Raw genomic sequence first — 22,629 nt, 5'->3', positions numbered from 1 at the left:
TGTATTATTTTCTCTCATTATTAGTATTATTAGTAAAGCTTTTTTTTAACTTTCAAACTTGTAAATCTCTCTCCCTTTTCCTCCTATTCCCTTTCCTTAGTGGGGAGGGTGAGGGTTAATAGAGAGCATCTGCCATGCTTTCTTGTTGCCCTGCAATAAATGGTGACAAGAAGGGAATAGGTAAACATGGCAGTATGCTTTTAGTTTTAAGTTCATAGAAATTTGGCAGCCTGCAGCCAGCATCAGGAGGTTAAATGACCCCTGTAACCTGATGATTAGGTATGACAAAGCTCACTGCAGTTATGAGTCCAAATCAAGCTCTTTTTACTGTTGAACAAGAATTGCAAACATATTGCATTTGATTCATGAAGTCATGCACTATAGAGCAGACTGTGAGAATACATAGAGTATTCTAGTCAGGACCAGATTTTTGCAATAAAATGATTTTAATATTAAAGGCAAAAAAAACCCCAAACAAGCACAAAAACACACACAACCCCCCCACAGTCCAATTTACCAAGAACTACCTTTCTTTATCCCTACTCAGCTAACCATCTGAACAATAAACACATGAATAAGACTTACTAAACTCAGTGGGATTATTCATAGATGTGAATTTAGGCACAAATGTAAAGTACACAGTTGGAACAGTGATTTGGAGGTAAGGAATGGAACTACCCTAGCTTCAGAGTTGCCAATCAAAGTGATGGCAAAAAGGTCATCTCTCACGAAGAAGAGGGAAGGAATGCTTTGTAAGTGCTGGGCAGACAGTGGGCAGACAATTGCCCCAAAATAAACTTGACCACTGAACTGTATCCCTCACTGGTATAATGTGGAGCAACAAAGCTGAACATGGGTTTCCAACACAGAATAATCTGAAAGCCAACTAAAATACTCCATTTATGTATTTTTCTAAGCCCTCATAGATGTTATCTGCACAGACACAGATGTTACTAGTATTTTCTCATAACATTTTTATTTGTAGCATGATTTAGTTTTCTTAAACTGAAATCTTGTCATAAGCATTAGAAACACAGAATTCCTCCAGGAAGTGTCTTGATAAAAGCTCCATTTTGCCCATACTGACAAGCTTCCATGACTTAAGGAATCTGCTGTTGAGTCAACAGTTGATCTTGCTTGATGGAACTGTCAGGGTCCATTACAGTATCCAACAAAAAAGGAAAAGCACTATACTGACCTCTCCTTTCAGTTTTGCAGCTTAACTCTTTTTCTTCCTCATCACTGCTGGAGCTCTCTGTTTTTCCCTTCATTCGTTCCAGCTGATCCAAGTTAACCCATCCAACCAGCTCAAAATTACGACTCACCTTAAAAGAAATGGTATTGTCAGCAATAAACATGATCATCAACTATTAAAAAAAACAATCCACCAACAAAGATATAGGCTGAAATGGAAATTTATCAGGCACCCAGTCAAATTAATAATTGTTTCTCCTTCAAACACAATTACATTCACTGTTAATGATTCTTCTTTCCTCTTTCATACTAAATTTCTCCATTTTGCTTCTCAAAATGATCCTATTATTTGAGAAACTTCCCTCATTTTGAGGTATAGGAAGTAAAAAAATCCAAGCAATGCTAAGCACTCTGTTGTATCCCACCTTTCAAGGGAGTGTAAAACCAATAGGATCAAACATCACTATTGCACAGCATAACTGCAGAAAAATCCTTTGTGAATGTTTCATTCAGCTTCATGTGTGAAAAGATGGACCTGAATGACCACTTTGACAGACAGAGCCCAAGTCATCGACTGTTCTTATGGACATTTGGGGATGGGGGCCATGGAATGGGGGACTAGCTGCCCTGGTGTGGGTTCTCCACAGACTTGAGTCCCTTTGAGAGTATCTGCTCCACCATGGAGCACCTCCTACTCCTCTGTTGTTTCCCCCAATTCCCTCCTCCTCTCAATTTCCTCATTCTCTCTGCATTCCCACCTACTCTCTCCATCATTTTCTGCCATTTTTTAAGTATGTTTTCACAGAGGCACCACCAGCTTAACTCATGGGCTCATCTTTGGCCAGTGGTGGGTCCATTATGGAGCTGGCTGAAACCATCTCTGTCCGGCACAGGGCAGACCTTGAACTTTCTCCACAGAGGCCACCCCTGCAGCATTTCCCTTCCCGCTCCCCCACTACAAAAATCTTGCCACATCCACCCAATACAAGCATATAACTTAAGGCAGTACATATTGTGAGATCAGGACCTGCCCTGTGCCAGACAGAGCCAATTCTAGTCAGCTCTGCAATGGGCCCACAGCTGGCTAAAGCTGAGCCAATCAGTAAAGACAGTGGTGCCTCTATGATAGCATATTTAAGAAAGGGTAAAACACTGCATGACAGTGTGAGGAATGAGGAAAAAAAAAAGTGTGAGAAACAACCCTGTAGACACCAAGACCAGAGAAGAAGGAGGGGGAGGAGGTTCTCCAGGCACTAGAGCAGAGATTCCCCTGCAGCCTGTGGAGAAGACCACACCAGAGCAGGTGGATATTACCTGAAGGAACTGCAGCCCATGCAGAAGCAGATTCTCCTGACAGGAACTGCAGCTTGTGGAGAAGACCCATGCTAGAGCAGTTTGTGAAGGACTGTGTTCCCTATGGGAGGGACCCTATGCTGGAGCTGAGGAAAAGTGTGAGGAGGAAGGAGCAGCAGAGAATAACTGTTATGAAATTACTGCAACCACCATTCCCCATATCCCCTGCACCACTCAGGGTGGGTGAAGAAGATAGTGGAGCTGCAAAGGAAGGAATGAAGTTGAGCTTGGGAAAAATAGGTTGGGGGGGAGAGAAGGTGTTTAAGGTTATTTGTCTTTGTTTCTCACCATCCAACTCTGTTTTAATTATAAAAAAATTAATTTTCCCCAATTCAAGTCTGTTTTGCCTCTGACAGTAATTGGTAAGTGATCTCCCTGTCTTTGTCTTGACCCATGAGGAGCTTTTTCACCATATTTTCTCCCTGTACTGGTTTTGGCTGGGACAGAATTAATTTTCTTCATAGTAGCTTGTATGGGGCTATGTTTTGGATTTGTGCTGAAAACAATGTTGATAACACAGGGATGTTTTAAATATTGCTGAGCAATGCTTACACAGAGTCAAGGCCTCCTTTGCTTCTCATGCTGCCCTGCCAGTGTGCAGGCTGGGGGTGCACAAGAAGTTGGGAGAGGACACAGCTGGGACAGATAACCCCAGCTGATCAAAGGGATATCCCGCACCATATGACATCATGCTCAGCAATAAAAGGTTTGGGAAGATGAAGGAAGAGGGGGATGTTTGGACTTATGGCATTTTGTCTTCCCCATTTACTGTTATGCATGATGGAGCCCTGCTTTCCTGGAGATGGCTGAACATCTGTCTGCTGATGGGAAGCAGTGAATGAATTCCTTAGTTTGCTTTGCTTGTGTGTGTGGTTTTTGCTCTCCCTATTAAACTGTATCTCAAGCCACAATTTTTCTCATCTACCCTTCTGATTCTCTCCCCCATCCCAGTGCAGAGGGAGCAAGCGAACAGCTGTGTGGGGTTTAGCTGCCCACTGGGGTTAAATCACAACACTCCCCCTGTCCTATATGAGGAGGGGGAGTGAGACAGTGACCGAGTGGGCCTTTCCCTGCCAACCAAGATCAACTCACCACATAGTGGTATATCAGCAAATAGTGAGCTACCCTAAATTCAGCAGTGCATTAGTATCATGTTCCTGGAACTGACAGCTGTGTTGAGGTGCTCTGACTTAACAAGTTACCTATGAGATTTAAGCAAAGGTGGACACATGCATGGCACTTACTGTGACTCAGTTTATGCACAGAAACTCTTTAAGATGTAGTAAGCCAATTGTGTACCTGAGCCCAGAGAGTGGGCACAAATTGGTCAGATAACATTTAGAAATGATTAAAGAAAGATGGGAGGAAAATAACCCTTACTACTGGGAGTAATCACTTCAGGTTTTTATTGGAGAGAAGAGAGACCCAAGTAGAGGGAAAATCTGCCCATCCTGATGCACTCAGTCAGAGGAGTGGAGAATAGTGCTTCTTGGATCTCCTAGGACCCTTACTGTGGTCACTGGGAGGTGTGCAACATCTCAGACACCAGTCAAACTGCAGAAAGATTCTCAAGTAGCAATAAGGAGCAATAAAGGGAGACAAGCATACCAAGCTAACATAAGTTCACAGTGTTCATTTTTAAAATGCAGGCAGTTTTGCTGGTACTTTTGACACTCATTTTGTCAATTTTTTTTTTTTTGGGGGGGGAGGGGCGAAATGTTGTTCAGTCAACAAAGTGTGAACAAGTTTTTAGTGAGAATCAGGCAGCTCAGCTCCTGATAGTTGGATTCAATGAGTTCCCTCCCCACAAACTGACAAAAAAAATATTCTGTAAACATGCCTTAGATCTAGAATTTTGTTACTCTCACAGCAACACAGCTGAGAACTACAGAAATCCAAAGCAGACAGAAGTCTGTGGAAAGCTTTCTAGTGACTTCTCCAAGTATGGATCAGGTCTGCACTCAGAAGGTTCAACACAAACACCAAATCAACCTTAACTTAAGCAGTAAGTATAACAAGTTTCTCTCTTTCCCTTGTTAAATGTAAACTGGAATGTACTGACTTATGTTATTAAAATATGCATGGCATGTCACTTTGCCCAAGTTGCCAGAGGAATCTTATGCTTTGGAAGCTCCTGTGTCTTATGAGTATCTGAGTCACACAGTCTTAATATTGTTTCATAACTTAAAAATCTCACAATATATACAAATGCTTTTACCAGATAATCATACTCTACATTTAATAGTCAGTGAATTCTGATCAATCTCAACAGCTTCAGAAACACACAATCTTGAATTTCTGAAAAAATACAGAACTTGAGAGAAAGAGCCTTCTCCAAATTTTGAAAAAAAAAAAAGTGGGTTTGCTATTCAGAGTGGGCATGCAAATAAACTAGATAAGCATTTGCAAGAAGTGGATTGTTACAAATTAAATCCCTTTGGATGTTACCTTGTGCTCATCTCGAAGATGAGTGTCCAGCTCCTCTGTGTGTTTGGTCTCATAGTAGCAGAGTTGACATTTGTAAGGTTTAAGTTCATTGTGCTTCTCTGTGTGTTGCTGCAAATTCTCATCACTGGAGCAGGTAAAGGTATATTTATCACAGCAGAAAACAACTCCCTGCAAGTATTTTGACAGTTTGGAACGGCAAACTTCAATAGGAACAACCCGTTCTTCTGTGGGGAGAGGGGAATGTTTATTAAGTTTTAAGAGTTAAAAACCATCAGGCAACAGCTTGTAACATACCACCCACGCAAGAAACAGGATCTGCTATTTGTGTATGTAATCCACCTATCTAGTTAAAACTGGACCAACAAAGAAATACAAGAAAATTCCCTTTCTATACAGAGTTAATCCTATATGACTACAAATGCAGGTGTCCTTGCAAATGTAACCACTCATTAGGTGAACAGGATAGGAAGAAAAGATTTGGGGCAGATAAGAGTGCCAGGGCAGATTTGTGAGACAGAGTAGCAGAGCTTAGGAATATAAAAGCAGACATAAATCAGTCAGACCAAGCTCCATTCTGATTCAATACATGATAGAAGCCAGTAAAAGGTGCTAGAACTGTAATAAACAGGGAGCATGTAAGGTGATTTCTAATACATTACCCTCCCAGCTTCTGATGATCAAAACTGGTATTCTCACCATTACATTTAATGCTACTCCCTGTGGGACTGAGAATTTGTGTGCAGCAGCATCTTCTCCTGAAGGTGGTTGTGCAGAGATCAGCCAGGGGCAGAAACTTTCAACACATCCTCAGTTTTTTAATAGCTAAGATTCAAAATCCACACATATTTTATTTCATGCTTCCTGAAATTCTGATTATGCTACAAATGTATTGAAAACACTCTCACTGAGTTATTAAACTCTCTATTTCCTTTGTCTCATGCAAAACCCACACTTTTAATAGGGTGGCACAATTAATTTCAATCTTTCTTTGGAGATAGAATTCTGATGTGTGCAACATTCATCCACTGTGTTTCTCTGAGCTGTCCATGCAGGAGAAATCCCAAATTTGACCTTTCAGTAGAGGGTCACCAGAAGATCTTCACTACAGCTTTTGTTATTCAACTGTACTTTTGAAGTAGAACACTGAAATGTAGTACTATTATTCCTTATGGACTGCAGATTAAACAAAGAGTTTGATCTTCCTCATGAAGATCATAATTAATCAAACAAACAAAAATAATCCCAGGTCTGATTCTTAGAGGGTAAACATGAAGGGTAGGGGACTTCTGTGCATTGACATATCTCTTATAATTTCTATAGGGAGGCAAGAGCTGCAGAATTCATCCATTTATCTTTGGCTAATGCATATTCATATGCATATATATTCATGAGCCTAATTTTCCACAGCCCATCTAAATATTCCACCCTCCTCAGTTTGTTCTTGTCCCTGTCCTCCTTTTTTAAACAACTAAGTTTTCCTACCTCAGAACTTTCTCTTTGTGCACTTTAAAAAGTGGAAGTTTCCCCCAAAGCTATATCTTAGTCCTTGAAAACTTGTGGTTCCTCTCCAGCTAAAGAAGTTGTTGCAAAAAAATGTTGTGTCCATTCAGGGTCAAATGGGAAAAGGGACAGGGGTGCACATGCTCTAAAAAGGGAACAAGAGTTAAAAGTTGTGATTTTGAATGCATAACAAAAATGTTTTCAGCTCTGTGCAACTGAATTCACTAAAATAAGGTAACTTGTTTTTAAAAGTGAAAAAAGTTCCAACAAAAAGTTTTTAAAAGAGAAACACTATTTAAAGTATTTGAAAATTAGGGGTTTTTTTTCTGGCACATGATACATTTTAAAAAACGCTAAAACAGGGGATGATATAAAAGGTTTTTTTGTAATTGGCAAAATTGCAACAAATGGTGAGTCCTATCCAGAAATTGTGAAACTTAGCTTTGACTTCTGTACACAAATTTCATTAAAATTCAGCAGTGTCCACAAAGGCTACCATGTATGCACTGTAAAAAGATGACATGCTGTAGAACAGTTTAGCAAAAGGACTAAGGGGACCTCTGCCCCTCCTTCCCCCAGCATCATCTCTGAAGAAATTTAGTCACTGCTTCAGACCGAACATTTGGGATATTTGTAATACAGATCTGAGATTAAATAGAAAAGCAATTAATGCACTAAATATTGACAGTATGTAAAGTCAAAGCAAGCATATGTTTTGCTCACAACATGGAAAAAAAAGCATTACTATTCCAGAGAAACAGATGACAATTCTATGAAATGGAAGGAGAAAATAATTTATACTAAGAAATAAAAGTAAAATTATTCCTGAAAAACAAATGCCTTGAGGATTATAAACAAGGAGCCCTACTATTGATCTTGGCGGGTTGCATTCAGTGCTGGAAAAATATCGAGGCATTTCACAATGGGAAAATTTGCTGGAAAGGACAATCAAACCTAATTGCACCGCCTGGACTAAATGAAAGGTCAAGATCTCTGCTGAGCATGGTGCAGGAGTTCAGTCTCCACTATGCAACTTTCAAGAGCTCAGAAGATTTGCCTGTTATGAAGGCCAAGAGGAACTCAAGAGCCAAATCTCTTCTAATTGTTTGCCTGTAAAGTAGCTACTGGTTTTGTAATTTCCATATTCACTCCCTGCTTCAGCCCACAAATGATGAATCGTACTTGACCAACTGGACTGACTTCTATGATGAATTAACTTGCTCAGTGGATGAGAGGAGAACTGTGGACATCATCTACCTTGAATTTTGGCATGGTCTTTGATGTGGCCTCCAAGAACAACCTTGTTGACAAGCTGGCAAGATTTAGACTAGAAAGATGGACCACAAGATGTATAGAAAACTGGCTAAAATGAGCCATTAACTATCATCTTTTGAGGTAAGAACAGTCAGATTGGCAGCTAGTCATGAGTGGAGTTCCTCAGAGGTTGATTCTGGGTCTGGTACTATTCAATATCTTCATAAATGATCTGTATGACAGTATTGAATACACACTCATCAAGTTTGCAGATGACACCAAACTGGGGGGAGAGGTAGATAGACCAGAAGGAAGAGCAAACTTACAGAGAACTTGACTGTCTGGAAGACTGGGCCAGCAAGAATTGATTGAGGTTTAACAAAGATAAATGTCAAGTCCTGCACCTGGAACAGAATAATCCCAAGTGCAGTACAGGCTGGGGTCTAACTGGCTGGGGTGGAACTCTGCTGTAAAGTACTTGGGGATCCTGGTGGGCAGCAAACTGAATACAAGACAGCAGTGTGCCCTGGTAACAATGAAGGCAAACCAATCCCTAAAAGGTAGTTAAAGAGAAGATGGAGGTACTTCCTTCATAAGGATGTGTGGTGACACGAAAAGAAGCAATGGGCACAAGTTGCTTCAGGGGCAATTCCATCTGGATACAAGAAAATTCTTCACCATGAAAAAAATTAAACATTGGAATAGGTTATCCGGAGAAGTGGAATCTCCCTTGCTGGAAATATTCAAGACTTGGCTTGACAGGGCCCTGGATAACCTAATCTAAGGTACTGCTTCAAACAGATGGTTGGACCAGATGATCTCCAGAAGTCTCATCCAATGTAGACTTTTCTATGATTCTATGAATCAAAGTCAAATCACTCTGAGGAATTGACTCAGCAGAGTAGGCGACACATAACAGAAGGCTCTCAGTGGCAAACTGGCAACATCCTGCTGGCCATAACAATGATGTTGTAGCTTGGTAAGAATCAACTTCTGTAGCTATTCACTAAGAGGCAAATAGTCTTCATTTCAACTGCATGCTGCCAAATTGGGGACTTGGGATGCCACCATTTTGAAAGTTAAATTATAAGTGTCCTGGTTTTGTTAAAAACTAGACCAGTTCTTTTTTAGTGGGAGGGGTGGATGGAACGGGTGATTTAAATTGACCAATTGAGTATTCTAGCCCATAATCGTCATACCCCCTATATAAGAGGGTGATTACGAGGGTCAGTGTGCTCTTTGACTATGGCTGGCATCCAGAGAGGACTTTGTCTGTCTGAGATTCTACAGGCCTCAGGCCCTGCATCCCTGCAACCGGTTTCTGGTTTGCTGTGAAGTCCCACCCATGACTTCCAGGGGCCTGACCTGCACCTGCTGACTTTATACAATGTACTGCTTCCTCTGCCTGGAGAACAAATATGCTCAGACCACAACTTGAGACTGTTTTATCAATCCCAATGGCTGCAAGAAATGAAGTCAATTTGAGACTGTGCAACATCCTTCAGCCCTGTCTGCACAGTAGCACTTACTTTCTGTGCACATTAAACCCCATCAAAATCCTCTACTTTAACTGCCACAATTAGACACATAGAATTACAGAAAGGTTAGGGTTGGAAGGGGCTTCTGGAGATCATCTAGTCCAACCCACCTGTTGAGGCAGGTTCACCTGGAGTAGATTGCACATGAATGTGTCCAGGTGGGTTTTGAATGTCTCCAGGGAAGGAGACTCCACAACCTCTCTGGACAGCCTGTTCCAGTGCTCTGTCACCCTCAAATTAAAGAAGTTTCTCTTCATATACAGATGGAACCTCTTATGTTTCAGCCTGTGCCCCTTGCTCCTCATCCTATCGTTGGGCACCACTGAAAAGAGCCTGGTCTTATCCTCTTGACATCCACCCTTGAGATATTTATAAATATTGATGAGATCCCCGCTCAACCTTCTCTTTTCCAACCTGAACAGACCCATCTCTCTCAGTGTCTCCTCATAAGAAAGATGTTCCAGACCCTAATCATCTTTGTAGCCCTCCACTGGACTCTCTCCAGTAATTCCTTGTCCTTCTTAAACTGGGGAGCCCAGAACTAGGCACAATACTCCAGATGCAGCCTCACCAGGGCAGAGTAGAGGGGGAGGATAACCTCCTTCGACCTGCTGGTCACAATCTTCTTAATGCACCCCAGGTACTGTTGGCCTTCTTGGCCACAAGGGCACATTGCCGACTCACGATCAACCTGTTGTCGACCAGAATTCCCAAGTCCTTCTCTGCAATGCTGCTTTCCATCAGGTCTGCCCCTAACCTGTACTGGTGTCTGGGGTTATTCCTCCCCAGACGCACAACAATAGGTTTTAATCTGGATATATACACCAGAAAAAAAAAAAAAAAAAAATTAAAGGACCTTAGCTCCTTTGTAGTCTGGGTACTGCGTGTCTGAGAAAAAATCCTTGCCCTTCCCTCAGGGGCCTATAAAACTCTTTAAAGGCTAAATTTTGATTTGCATTAAATCCTTTATTCTGTTTTACCTCCCCCAATACTCTAGTGAGTGTATAATCACATCCCTTCCTACTACAGTTTTGTTTCAACAGCACAAGGGCTCAAGGGTGCTTTGTGCAACTGAAGCTACAGCTATACAAAAGCACAGATCTGGTGTCACATATTCAGGGGGTAACCACCCATGCTTCCCAGCATTTGGTCAGAAACAGCTCTCTAAAGCCAGCACAACTGCTTGAACCCATCCATGATGTGCTACTCCATTGTTGCATTTCAACATTCTTAGCATTTTCTACTTTTGCTGGAAGTTTGACTAACTAGGCCCAGCAAAATCTCTCTCTCTGTTTATTTGCATTTGAACTGTCAGACTTTCTTTACTTGATTTTGGGCACAACCACAAATCAGAGAACACTATCTCACAAAATGTGCCGAAGTCAGTATTTGGAGCCCCAGGGTTTGCGTTCCCTGCCCCCTCCCCCGTCCCCGTCCCCCCCCCACCCCGCCCCCACCTTCCAAACTCACCTTTTCTCTAGAGGAATAATCCTGAAGCATGCCCTAAAGCTGGACAAATACAGCACTATGATACCTTCAAGGACAATCTTGCACCTAAGTAAAAGCACCGTTACACTTACTAAGACAACTTCGTTATACACCCTTTGGGTCCTTGAACAGTTCTTAGCCTTTTCCTCAAATGCTCCTTCAAAATAGCCTTTAAAGCAAAAAGAATCACAGAATGATATACATCTACTTCACTACTTTAGTACAGGAAGGACCCTAAATAATCACCATTGAAATGGAGTTTGCTACAAGGGATTATGACAGTGGTTGCAATGCCACAAGCTCCTCCAAGAAAAAGATGGCATGTGAAACGTTTGCTCACCAGCAATACAATACTCAAAAACTCTGCCCAACCTGCAAGCAGACAGAGAACTATCCCAACACACAGGTTTGAATTCTGGTAGCCAACAGACCCTACAAGCATTGTGTGATAGCTGTGGGCAGGTGTACTAGGTCTGGCTGGGATGGAGTTAATTTTCTTTACAGTAGCTTGTATGGGGCTATGTTTTGGATTACTGCTGAAAACAGTGTTGATAATAAAGGGATATTTTAGCTATTGCTGAGCAGTAAAATCTGTTAGGGAAGTTTCTTTTCCCTAGGTTTCCCACAGCAGTCTATTCCCTAACACACACAGTCAAGGCCTTTTCTGCTCCTCACGTTGCCTCACCAGCAAGTAGGCTGGAGGTGCACAAGAACTTGGGAGGGGACATAGCTGGGACAGCTGACCCCAACTGACCAAAGGGATATTCCATACCATATGATGACACACTTAGCAATAAAAGCTTTGGGAAGAAGAAGGAAGTGGGGGGACATTTGGAGTTATGGCATTTGTCTTCCCAAGTATCCATTACACAAGATGAAGCCCTGCTTTCCTGGAGATGGCTTCAAACATCTACCTGATGATGGGAAGTAGTGAATGAATGCCTTATTTTGTTTTGCTTGTGTATGCAGCTTTTGCTTTCGCTATTAAACTGTCTTTATCTCAACCCACGAGTTTTCTCACTTCTATCCTTCTGATTTTCCCTCCCCATCCCACTAGAGGAAATTTCAAGCAAGCAGCCAAGGGATATTTTTAAGCTTGTAGAGTTAATTGCTACATCCTATCACAGTGTTTATGATAGCAAGCACTTCAGAAACACATACATGGAAAACAACCTTAGCCTAGGTCCAAGTTGTAAATTAATCTAACTCTTGCTAAACAGGTACTTGACAACTGCTGACCTCTCTAGAGGAAAAGCTTAAAAAGGATTTTAACTCTGTGGGACTACGGTGGGTCCGTGGATTCCCTGATGGAGGGCATGGGAACAGAAATTAGCCTTGAAGATATTAAGGCCTACCCATAAGAAAGATGGGAGTAAAGGAGTATCCGGAGATGTTAAGGATGTACCCATGAGAGAGAAGGGAGTAGAAGAGTAACATCAATGACAGCAAAATTAGCCAATGAGATGTTACTGCTGTAACTTGTAACCAATAATGAAGAGAGACACGAATTGGTAAAACTGTATAAAAATGCACTTGTGGCAATAAATGGCATCTACTACTTTCATCCTGGAAGAACTCGGTCTATGTCATTTGTCCGTCTCAACCGTGACAAACTCTGTCCCACTTCTACATTGGTAAGCTATATATCACAGAAAAGAAATAGTATGTACTTATACCTGATCTATTCAACATATCTGAGCTCGCATACAGAGAAAAACCTTAATGGATCAATCTGAAAGAGTGATGTTCTGTTCAGCATTCTCTTTGTCAGATATAGATGTATATAGGGACATCTTTACCTCTGTGCAGAACTATATGATCAATCATGTTACATTTATATTTGGTGTGATATAGGCAAAGAGGACAACGAAGGTCTTTGGGTCCTTCCTCAGGAACTGACGAATGTCCAGCTTCAACGTGCATAGTAAAAGCAGATCTGTGAAATGTGAGGGAGACATGGAAGCAGTCAAAAGAGGTGTGTATGGAACGCTGAAGTGTCACAGCTCTGTTACAGAACTGTTGTATAAAATGGTACAGATACTACTCAGCCTTCTCTTCATAAAGCCACGTGACATTTCAGCAGGACTAGTCACATGGATATCACATGAGCATAGGTATTTGCAGGCTCATATCCCTAAGTTACTGAACACACATTCTGCATAAGATATTCTTTTGCAGTGATTGCTCTATAGTCACATTGCTATAGTTAAGATGGTAAAAGTATTTACAACTTCTGTGCTCATTATTTGCTTGCCTTTGGCAAAAAGAGACATTTTAGCAGGTTGAGTAAAATCCTTTCAACTGTCCTAGACTTTGAAGGGTGAAAAAACCCTTATTTCTGATGGAAAAAATCCTCAATGACCTCTCTCTTTGTAGGACTAGCCCCACAACAGTTGAAATGTTCAGATTTGAGATATGAAATAGACTTGCACCTACAGTAAGTTTGACACCAAGTTGATAAGTTTAAAAGCCGTGATTATGAGGACCTGAAAATTCAAGACTGAGAATACGCCACAAATGAACAGTACTTTTGCACAACAAATCTCGTACCATTAGCTGCATACTTAAAAGATACAAGAGACATTAATGCAGAGGAAATTAACAATTATCAAGACACAAGGTCAAGTACTAAAATGAGAGGTGTTTGTGAACTTGAGGGAATTAGGTCATTTTTTTTCCTTTTGTAAGAGTGAAGTTGCTGACTGCATTAAACTGCAGAATGAAAAGACCTTTTGAGAGTTCTCCAAGTCTGTTAGCTTTAACACAAAACAGCTTACTAACACAACTGGCTTTGGGCCTGATCCAATGGTCATTGAAGCCAAGAGGTGAGTTTTTATCAACTTCAGTGGATATTTTGTCTGTTTAATTCTCTGTGGTGATTGGAAGTAGTTTTTTAAAGATAACTCATCTGTGTATGTTGTACATTTAAAGAGAAAATACTTAATCCCAGAAAGTTTGAGACACCACAATAAAGAACATAACTCTTTGTACCTATGAACATTTGTAATTACAGCTTGATTTAAGGCAATTTTGTTTAATCTTGGTAGGAGAAAAGGACAATGTGAAAAGATACATTGGACCTGTCGAGAGTTGGAAATGCTTAAAACAATAATCTGGAGCAGCGATAGTAATAGTAATCTGGAATTAACCAGCAAATTATGCTATGTAACTGGCAAGGAGCTGAAGCAACAAAGCCTGATCCCTTATGGGCTACTCTTGTATGAGGTCTCTCATGTCTAATGTCCAGTATACAGTTAGACATTTATACAATACAATGGGTGAACAATCGTCTGAAGGGTCAGGCTCAAAGAGTTGTAGTAAATGGGGTAACATCTGGTTGATAGCTAGTCACTACTGGAGTTCCCCAGGACTCAATTTTAGGGCCAGTTCTCGGTGGTTTTATCTATGTCCTGGACACGGGAGTTAAGTGCACACTAAGTAAGTCTGCCAATGATACTAAAATAGGAGGAGTTGTTGATTTCCTTGAGGGCAGAGAGAACTTACACAGAGATCTTGATAGATTAGAGCACTGGGAAATCACCAGCAATATGAAATTTAACAAGGACAAATGCTGGATTCTGCAACTGGAAGGGTGCAATCCTGCATGTATGCATAGACTGGGGGAAAAGAGGCCGGAGTGAAACCCTGCAGAAAGGGATCTGGGGGTTTTAGTTGATGGTGAGCTCAATATGAGTCAACAACTCAGGATATTCTGTGATTCTATGATTCCAATAGGAAAGGTTGAGCATAATTCTTCAACAGTACCTCTCTCCTTTACCCAACCATACTATCCATTTACACAAATCTCCTAAGGACATAATAGCTTTGAGACCTTGAATGTCAGCTAAGGGGGTTATGACTGAGGGTTCAAAATATCAGAAGTAAATTGAGAAACAGCACAACTGCATAAACCTTTTTTTCCTTAGGGCACATGGCTAAACATATACATGCACCCCTGAAACTTTACATTTTGAAATCACAGAATGTTAGGGATTGGAAGGGACCTCAAAAGATCATTTAGTCCAATCTCCCTGCTGGAGCAGGAACACCTAGATGAGGTTACACAGGAAGGCGTCCAGGTGAGTTTTGAATGTCTCCAGAGGAGACTCCACAACCTCCCTAGGCAATCAGTTCCAGTGTTCTGTCACCCTCACTGTGAAGAAGTTTCTTCTCATATTTAAGTGGAACCTCCTGTGCTCCAGTTTGTACCCATTGCCCCTTGTCTTATCATTAGTTGTCACAGAGAAGAGCCTAGCTCCATCCTTGTGACACTGATCCTTTACATATTTATAAACATTAATGAGGTCACCCCTCAATCTCCTCTTCTTCAAGCTAGAGACCCAGCTCTCTCAGCCTTTCCTCATAAGGGAGATGCTCCACTCCCTTAATCATCTTTGTGGCTCTGTACTGGACTCTCTCCAGCAGTTCCCTGTCCTTCTTGAACTGAGGGGCCCAGAACTGGACACAATATTCCAGATGTGGTCTCACCAGGGCAGAGTAGAGGGGAAGGGAGGACAACCTCTCTCGACCTACTAACTACACCCCTTCTAACATCCCCCAGGATGCCATTGACCTTCTTGGTCACAAGGGCACAGTGCTGGCTCATGGTCATCCTGCTGTCCACCAGGACCCCCAGGTCCCTTTCCCCTACACTGCTCTCTAATAGGTCATTCCCCAACTTATACTGGAACCTGGGGTTGTTCCTACCCAGATGCAAGACTCTACACTTGCTCTTGTTATATTTCATTAAATTTTTCCCTGTCCAACTCTCCAGCCTGTCTAGGATGGCAGCACAGACTTCTGGTGTTTCAGTCACTCTTCCCAGTTTTGTATCATCAGCAAACTTGCTGACAGTGCACTCTATTACCTCATCCAAGTAACTGATGAATATATTGAATAGTACTGGTCCCAGTACTGATCTTTGAGGGACTCAAACATTTAATTGGATTTGCTGAAATGTTTCTATATGCTATCAGGCACTTTGGAATATCCTTTATATTTCAACCAGATAAATCACAAGGGGAGGTGTGGGGGGCAGGGATTATGAGAGCTTTCTTCATAGAGGGAATAGAAATTCTATAACCTACCTAGAATATTTGCCCCATGCTTCATGCTACTTTTTCCAAAAATATGCCTTATTTTTGGAGAGAAAACTCCTCATACTTGATGGTAAGGATCAGCATTTAATTACAAATTGTGAGAGGGGGAAAAAAACCCCACTCCTTGTACTACTGCAAGTGTTTCTCATGCTTTTCTCTTCAGAAGATACTACAGGCTGTTGTAGGAATGAAGAAAATTAATTACATGGATACTGCTGTGATCTGGTATGGCATTTCCTATGTTTCTCTCCCTGGTCACCATTGGTCATGTGTCTGTTAGTTACGGCCAGTTCTCACAAAGATTTCAGAAGTCTTTTGAAATGCTAAAAAAATCCCATTCAAGTTAATTTTATTTCTTTTGCACAATACTTACTTAAAGCCTGTATAAAAGGCACAGTCTTTGCACTTGAAGAGTTTCTTCCCTCCATGTTTGTCACGATAATGACGTCGAATGCTCTGTATGTAACCCGAGGAGAATCCACAAAATTCGCAGTTAAGGATTGCTTCTGTTTTTTCCACTCCTGCAGCACTCCCAGAAAGTGGGATTCGGTTGATGTTGTTGTTCCTGGCCAGAGCTGCAGACTGGTAGTGGTTCAACTGTTGCTGAACATCAGGAGGTTCTGAGTATGAAGAGTCTATAAAGAAAGAGAGAGAGAAGTTGTCATTCCAGGTGGGTCAATGAAATTTAAAAAGTTTCCAGGCCTGCTCCAGCAGGCAACCTTCTGAAGAGATAAGAGGATTACCATTTCTTCATCTAACTTGATTTATATTCTACAACGTAAAAGGTGGTCATTTGAGATTAGGCTTTTTAAATCTGATATGGGGAGGGATAAATATATGAGAGTAACCTATTAAAGACAGAAAGAAAAATTAAATGGATACAATATTTCCCTCCTCCTTATACAACCCAAGAAAAGGCTGTCACACCATTTTAATGATATTTAGAAAAACACAGACTAGATATGTTTTTGCACATGAACTGAAAACTAAAATACTTTATTAAAAAAAAAAAAAACACAAGGGAGGGGAGTCTTGGAAGTTTCCCAATATGTTGATTTGAATGTGAAAGTTAGGAATTCAGCTATTGTCCTATATAATCCACAACTGCCCATGAATGGTACAAATGAAAGCAGACAAAGCACAAATGGATTTCATTGTGACATTCCTGAAAAGATAACAAAAGGGTTTTTGAAAAGGAAAAAAAAATATTATTAAAAAAAAATCAGAATGCAAAGTGTACCAGCCACCTTCTGTTTTGATGGATGCTTAATTTCCAAAGTATAATTCCCTGAGGCTGCATATGTAAGAATTCTCTTAAACACATGTTTGTTGGAAATTAATATGATACATTCTAACTAATTGGTAAAGAGAAACAAAAGGCAAACAGGCTTGTACAGCACTCAGTGTAGGAACTTCATCTGTCTTCAAGAGAGTACAATGGTTGCTTTCTTTTCTCACTTCCATAAAAATAGTTATATATGCTTTAGAAATTAAAAACAAACCAACAGCAACAACAGAAAGTACCAAAAAAACCCAAAACATAGGGAGGAAAAATGTCTTCAGGCTCCCCAGCTTCATCATCAGGTGTACAGCTGAGACCTGAAAGCTTCTGGTAAAATGATTCAAGGGTTTTTTGTTTGTTTGTTTCTTCTGAGTCACATGAGCAGAGACTGGATTACAGTATATTTATCCTCTCTGTTCTCAGCAGGTTTGCTCACCGCAGACAGCTCACAATGAGTTCTATCCATTCAAATCTTAAGGCCCTGTGTCACTCACAACTGCTTCTAGCTTGCCATGACGCAAATGAAAGCAACTGTGGGAAAGATAAACCACACTTCACACTAAATTTTTATCCAATAAAAGAAGTACATCGTGCTCCTGCTAAAACATATTTAAGAAATATACAGACAGCCAGTGGTGGCTGGAGAGGCACTTTGTGTCAGGGGGTGGTACATGCACCTCTGAAGGGAACGCAACCTGTGGACAACCCATGCTGGAGCAGGCACACAAGGCAGAAACTGTTACACATATCACCTCAACCTTCTACACCAAACATTTCCTTATTAGAGGAATTTTGACAGACTGAGAGTAACTTGTGAAAATAAGGGGAGATGAGACTGGGGAGGGGAGAGGATAGGTGTTTATGTATTTATCTACTTGTCTTTTCTTTTTTCTCAATGCCCAAACCAGCAATGGGAGGTTTGTGTTGGTTGGCAATAAATTAACACAAACAAAATTCCCCAACTTTAAACTGTTTCATCCATAACGGTAATTAGCAGAGAATGTGGGCAACACTAGGAACTGTCATGGGCTGGATCTGGAATAACTGGAATAATTTTGAGTCTCCATAAGAAGTCCTGATTCTGCTATTGGGAATTTGTGGTGGTGTACTGCAGTGTGAGTGGTGGGCCCATTATGTGTTTGGGGGTGAGTGTGAACAATGAATAGTTTGGAAAAAAAGGGTCCAAAGGGATCCAAGAAAATGGTACTGGGATGGTGCATGCTTCAAACCCATGTTCTAGTTGCCTGGAAGCTGGACCACCTCCCAGTACAGACTCCAAGAAAGTTAGGTGGGCCTTGCAGAGAGAAGAGGATACATATAAAACACTAGGAAAGAAATGTGCTGCTTTCCATGAAGGTATGCCAGCATGTTGTAGGTAGACTTCAAGCAGAGGTCAAAAAATATTTGCAGCAGAGGTTGCAAATCAAGCTAACATTCTCTCCCAAAGCAATGGTTTGCTCAAGGAAGCAGTCATAAATGCTCAGTGCAAAACAGAGAGCCTTATTCAGACTTTAGTAACTAGTGGCATTAATTATCCAGCTTAAAGACTATGCACTGAGCCAATACAGGAGTGGCCAGTGAGCACAAAATGTCTGGTGTGACTGCCATTTACTGGACTGGGATCCTGAAACCTGGGATGATGATACTTGGAATTTTAATGATGAATTAATAACAGAAGTCAGCCCCCAGTTACTGTAACTGAGTAGATCTATGCAAACAGGGGCATTGTTCCCCAGAACATGATCACTCAACAGGTCCTTTACTCAGAGCAAGATTAAGGCTGTGTGGGAAAACTACAGCAAACACCCTCAGGAAACTGCCTTGCAATGGCTATAGAGGTGCTGGGAAACCAGAGGAGGTGTCTCAACAGAGCGAAGCTCTTGGTTGTTTGGATCCTATGCCACTTGTAAACACGGCCCTATGTAATGTGGGTGGACTTGGGGATCAGTTGATGGAGGGATATGTTGAGAAATGGTCTGATTTTGCTGATCTCAAAAATAAGATATCCCCATGAAGGGACTGGGAAGAAGAAGGTAATTGACTGCAATTGCTTGAGTTGATGGGATGTGTTCACAAGTAAGTGGGGAGGGAGCCTAATAATGCTGTGGCCACTGACACCATGGTCCAATAGCTCTTATAGTTAGACAGAGTTACTAATGTCCTTCTGGTATCACTTGACAGATTGGTGGGATGCCCTGTTGATCAACAAGTGACCTATATGTACTGTATTAGGAAGAGCATTGTTAGAAATGCCTGAAGTCCAGTGGTCTGGATGACCTCGGAAAAAACATCAGGAAGATATGGGAATTCTCCATGCTCATGCCCTATACACTAGGACTTAAGGATGGTCCTGAAGGAAAAGAGGGGAACTACGACTGAGTGGGACAAAAAAACCTCATTAGATATCTAGCACTGTGAGTCAAGGAATTGCAAGGGCAAGGCAAAAGTCAGAGTTCAGTTAAATCATTGGCTCATCCTCCTCTGAACTCCAGGACACAAACTGTTTGGGTAGCTGAACTGAATTTACTGCATTATAGGGGACTCACCACTGGCCTGGCAGCAAATCATAGAATCACAGAATTGTTTGGGTTGGAAGAGACCTTTAAAAGTCATCTAGTCCAACCGCCCTACTTCTTCAAGTAGATCAGGTTGCTCAGACATCTGTCCAGCCTGGTCTTGAACATTTCCAGGGATGGGACATCTAACACCTCTCTGGGCAATTCGTTCCAGTGTTTTACCACCCACACTGTAAAAAATTTCTTCCTCGTGTCTAGCCTGAATCTCCCATCCTTTACTTTAAAACCATTACCCCTTGTCCTATTACAACAGGCACCGCTAAAAAATCTGTCCTGATCTTTCTTATAGGGCCCTTTTAAGTACTGAAAGGATGCAATAAGATCTCCCTGGAGCCTTCTCTTCTCCAGGCTGAACAACCTCAACTCTCTCAGCCTGTCCTCACAGGAAAGGTGTTCCATCCATCTGATCATTTCTGTGGCCCTCCTCTGGACCTACTCCAACAGGTCCATGTCTTTCTTGTGCTGAGGGCTCCAGAGCTACATGCAGTACTCTAGGTGGGGCTTCAACAAAGCAGAGTAGAAGGGCAGAATCACCTCCCTTGACCTGCTGCCTACACTCCTTTGATGCAGCCCTAGATATGACTGGCCTTTGTTTGCAGGGCTGCTCTCAATCCTTTCATCCCTCAGCCTGTATTGATACTGGGGGTTGCCCCTACTCAGGTGCAAGACCTTGCACTTGGCCTTGTTGAACCTCATGAGGTTCGCATGGGCCCGCTTCCCAAGCTTGTCCAGGTCCCTCTGGATGGCATCCCATCCGTAAAGTATGTCAACTGCCCCACTCAGCTTGGCGTCATCTGCAAACTTGCTGAGGGTACACTCAATACCACTATGTCATTGATGAAGATGTTAAACAGTACTGGTCCCAATACAGACCCTTGAGGGACACCACTCTTTACCAGGGTTCATCCAGACATTGAGCCATTGACCACTACCCTCTGGATGCAACCATCCAACCAGTTCCTCATCCACCAAATTCATATCTCTCCAATTTAGAGGGAAGGATGTTGTGGGGGACTGTGTCAAAGGCTTTACAGAAGTCCAGATAGATGACATCCGTAGCCCTTCCTTTGTCCACTGATGTAGTTACTTCATCATAGAAGGCCACTAGGTTGGTCGGGCAGGACTTGCCATTGGTGAAGCCATGTTGGCTATCCCAAATCACCTCCCTGTCCTCCATGTGCCTTAGCATAGCTTCTAGGAGTATCTTTTCCATGATCTTCCCTGGCACAGAGGTGAGGCTGAGAGGTCAGTAGTTCCCAGGCTCTTCCTTTCTACCTTTTTAAAAATAGGTATAATGTTTCCTTTTTTCCCATCACCAGGGACTTCACTTGACTGCCAGGACTTCTCAAATATCATGGAGAGTGGCTTGGCAACTACATCAGCCGATTCCCTCAGGACTCTGGGATGCATCTCATCAGGTCCCATAGATTTAAGTATGTTCACATTCCTCAGGTTGTCTCAAAACAGATCTTCTCTTAGAGTGGGAGAGACTTTGCTCCCCCAGTCCCTGTTTTGCAGTTCATCCACTCGAGAGGTGTGGGAAGAGAGCTTGCCAGTGAAGAATGAGGCAAAGAAGTTGTGGATTACTTCAGCTTTCTCCTCGTCCATTGTTACCATTTTGTCGGCTTTTCTCATCACAGGGGGTATGCTTTCTTTGTCCTTCCTTTTGTGGTTGACATACCTGTAGAAGTCCTTCTTGTTATTCTTTGTGTCCCTTGCGAAGTTCAGCTCCAGCTGCGCCTTGGCCTTCCTGATCCCATCTCTACACAACTGGGCAGTGTCCCTATTCTCTTCCCAGGATAACTGTCCTTGCTTCCACTGCCTGTGCATTTCCTTCTTGCCCTTTAGTTTGATTAGCAAGTCTCAACTCAGCCATGCCAGCCTCTTGCCTTCCTTACCTGATTTCTTACACCTGGGGATCAAGAGCTCTTGCACTCTATGGAAAGCATCCTTAAAGATCTGCCAGCTCTGTTCTGCTTCCTTGTCCCTGAGGGCAGTTTCCCAGGGGGTCCTAATGACTAACTTCTTGAAGTGCTGGAAGTTGGCTTTCATAAAATTCAGGGTCCTGACTTTACTCTTCACCTGTCCCACATCCCTCACTCCATGAGTGCATTATGTCTTCAGCCCAGGCTGCCTCCAATCTTGACATCACTGATTAGCTCACTTGCACTGGTGACTATCAGGTTCAGTGTCACATCCCCTCTGCTAGGGCTATCTATTACCTGGCTTAAGAAGTTAACCTCAATGCATTCCAGGAGTCTCTTGGATTGCCTAGAGCTAACTTAATCTACTGGACTATCCGGGTATCTGAACAGTATTATGCCCTAGCACATGCTGCCCTCACCATGCAAAAAACCTGAAGTTCTGATGTATGCACATCCCTGGTTATAGCCAGTTGACCAAATCTTTATATCAAGTAACCTGGAAAGAGTCAGTTTGAACAGGCAGAGGAACAGCAGCAAGCTTTTGAGCAGATCAACCAGGGAACAGGCTATGAGAAGGCATTGGGACTTATCTGGTGTTGTGGTTTAACCTGGCAGGCAGCTAAACACCACACAGCTGTTTGCTCACTCTCCTCCCCTTGCAGTGGGATGGCAGAGAGAATAATAATAATAATAAAAAAAGTAAATGTTGTGGGCTGAGCTAAAGAGAGTTTAATATTAATAGAACAAAAATGGAAGGGGAAAAATAATATTAATAATAATGTTAATAATAATAATAGAATATACAAAACAAGTGATGCACAATGCAATTACTCACCACCCACCGACCGATGTTCAGCCAGTTCCTGAGCAGTGCCCCCCCCAGATAACTTGTCCCCAGTATTATATTCAGCACAATATCATGTGGTATGGAATATCCCTTTGGTCAGTTTGGGTCAACTGTCCTGGCTGTGT

The 22,629-nt window shown here is 42.0% G+C and overlaps 1 protein-coding gene across 1 annotated transcript in view; it reads right to left on the bottom strand.

Annotated features, from left to right (window-relative positions):
* LOC136114593 (zinc finger protein 462-like) overlaps positions 1 to 22,629 on the bottom strand; it is an 84,429-nt gene that overhangs the window by 8,684 nt on the left and 53,116 nt on the right. The window contains exons 7-10 of the mRNA XM_065859973.2: positions 16,248 to 16,509; positions 12,575 to 12,711; positions 4,996 to 5,219; positions 1,199 to 1,325 (exon numbers count right to left, since the gene is read on the bottom strand). Of these exons, the coding sequence (XP_065716045.1) occupies positions 1,199 to 1,325; positions 4,996 to 5,219; positions 12,575 to 12,711; positions 16,248 to 16,509 (750 nt within the window). The remainder of the gene's footprint in view (positions 1 to 1,198; positions 1,326 to 4,995; positions 5,220 to 12,574; positions 12,712 to 16,247; positions 16,510 to 22,629) is intronic.

The sequence above is a fragment of the Patagioenas fasciata genome, chromosome W, assembly GCF_037038585.1.
Source record: "Patagioenas fasciata isolate bPatFas1 chromosome W, bPatFas1.hap1, whole genome shotgun sequence".
Classification (NCBI taxonomy): Eukaryota; Metazoa; Chordata; class Aves; order Columbiformes; family Columbidae; genus Patagioenas; species Patagioenas fasciata.
Note: the sequence above shows the minus strand (reverse complement) of the source record. Positions and strands in the feature narration are given on the sequence as shown.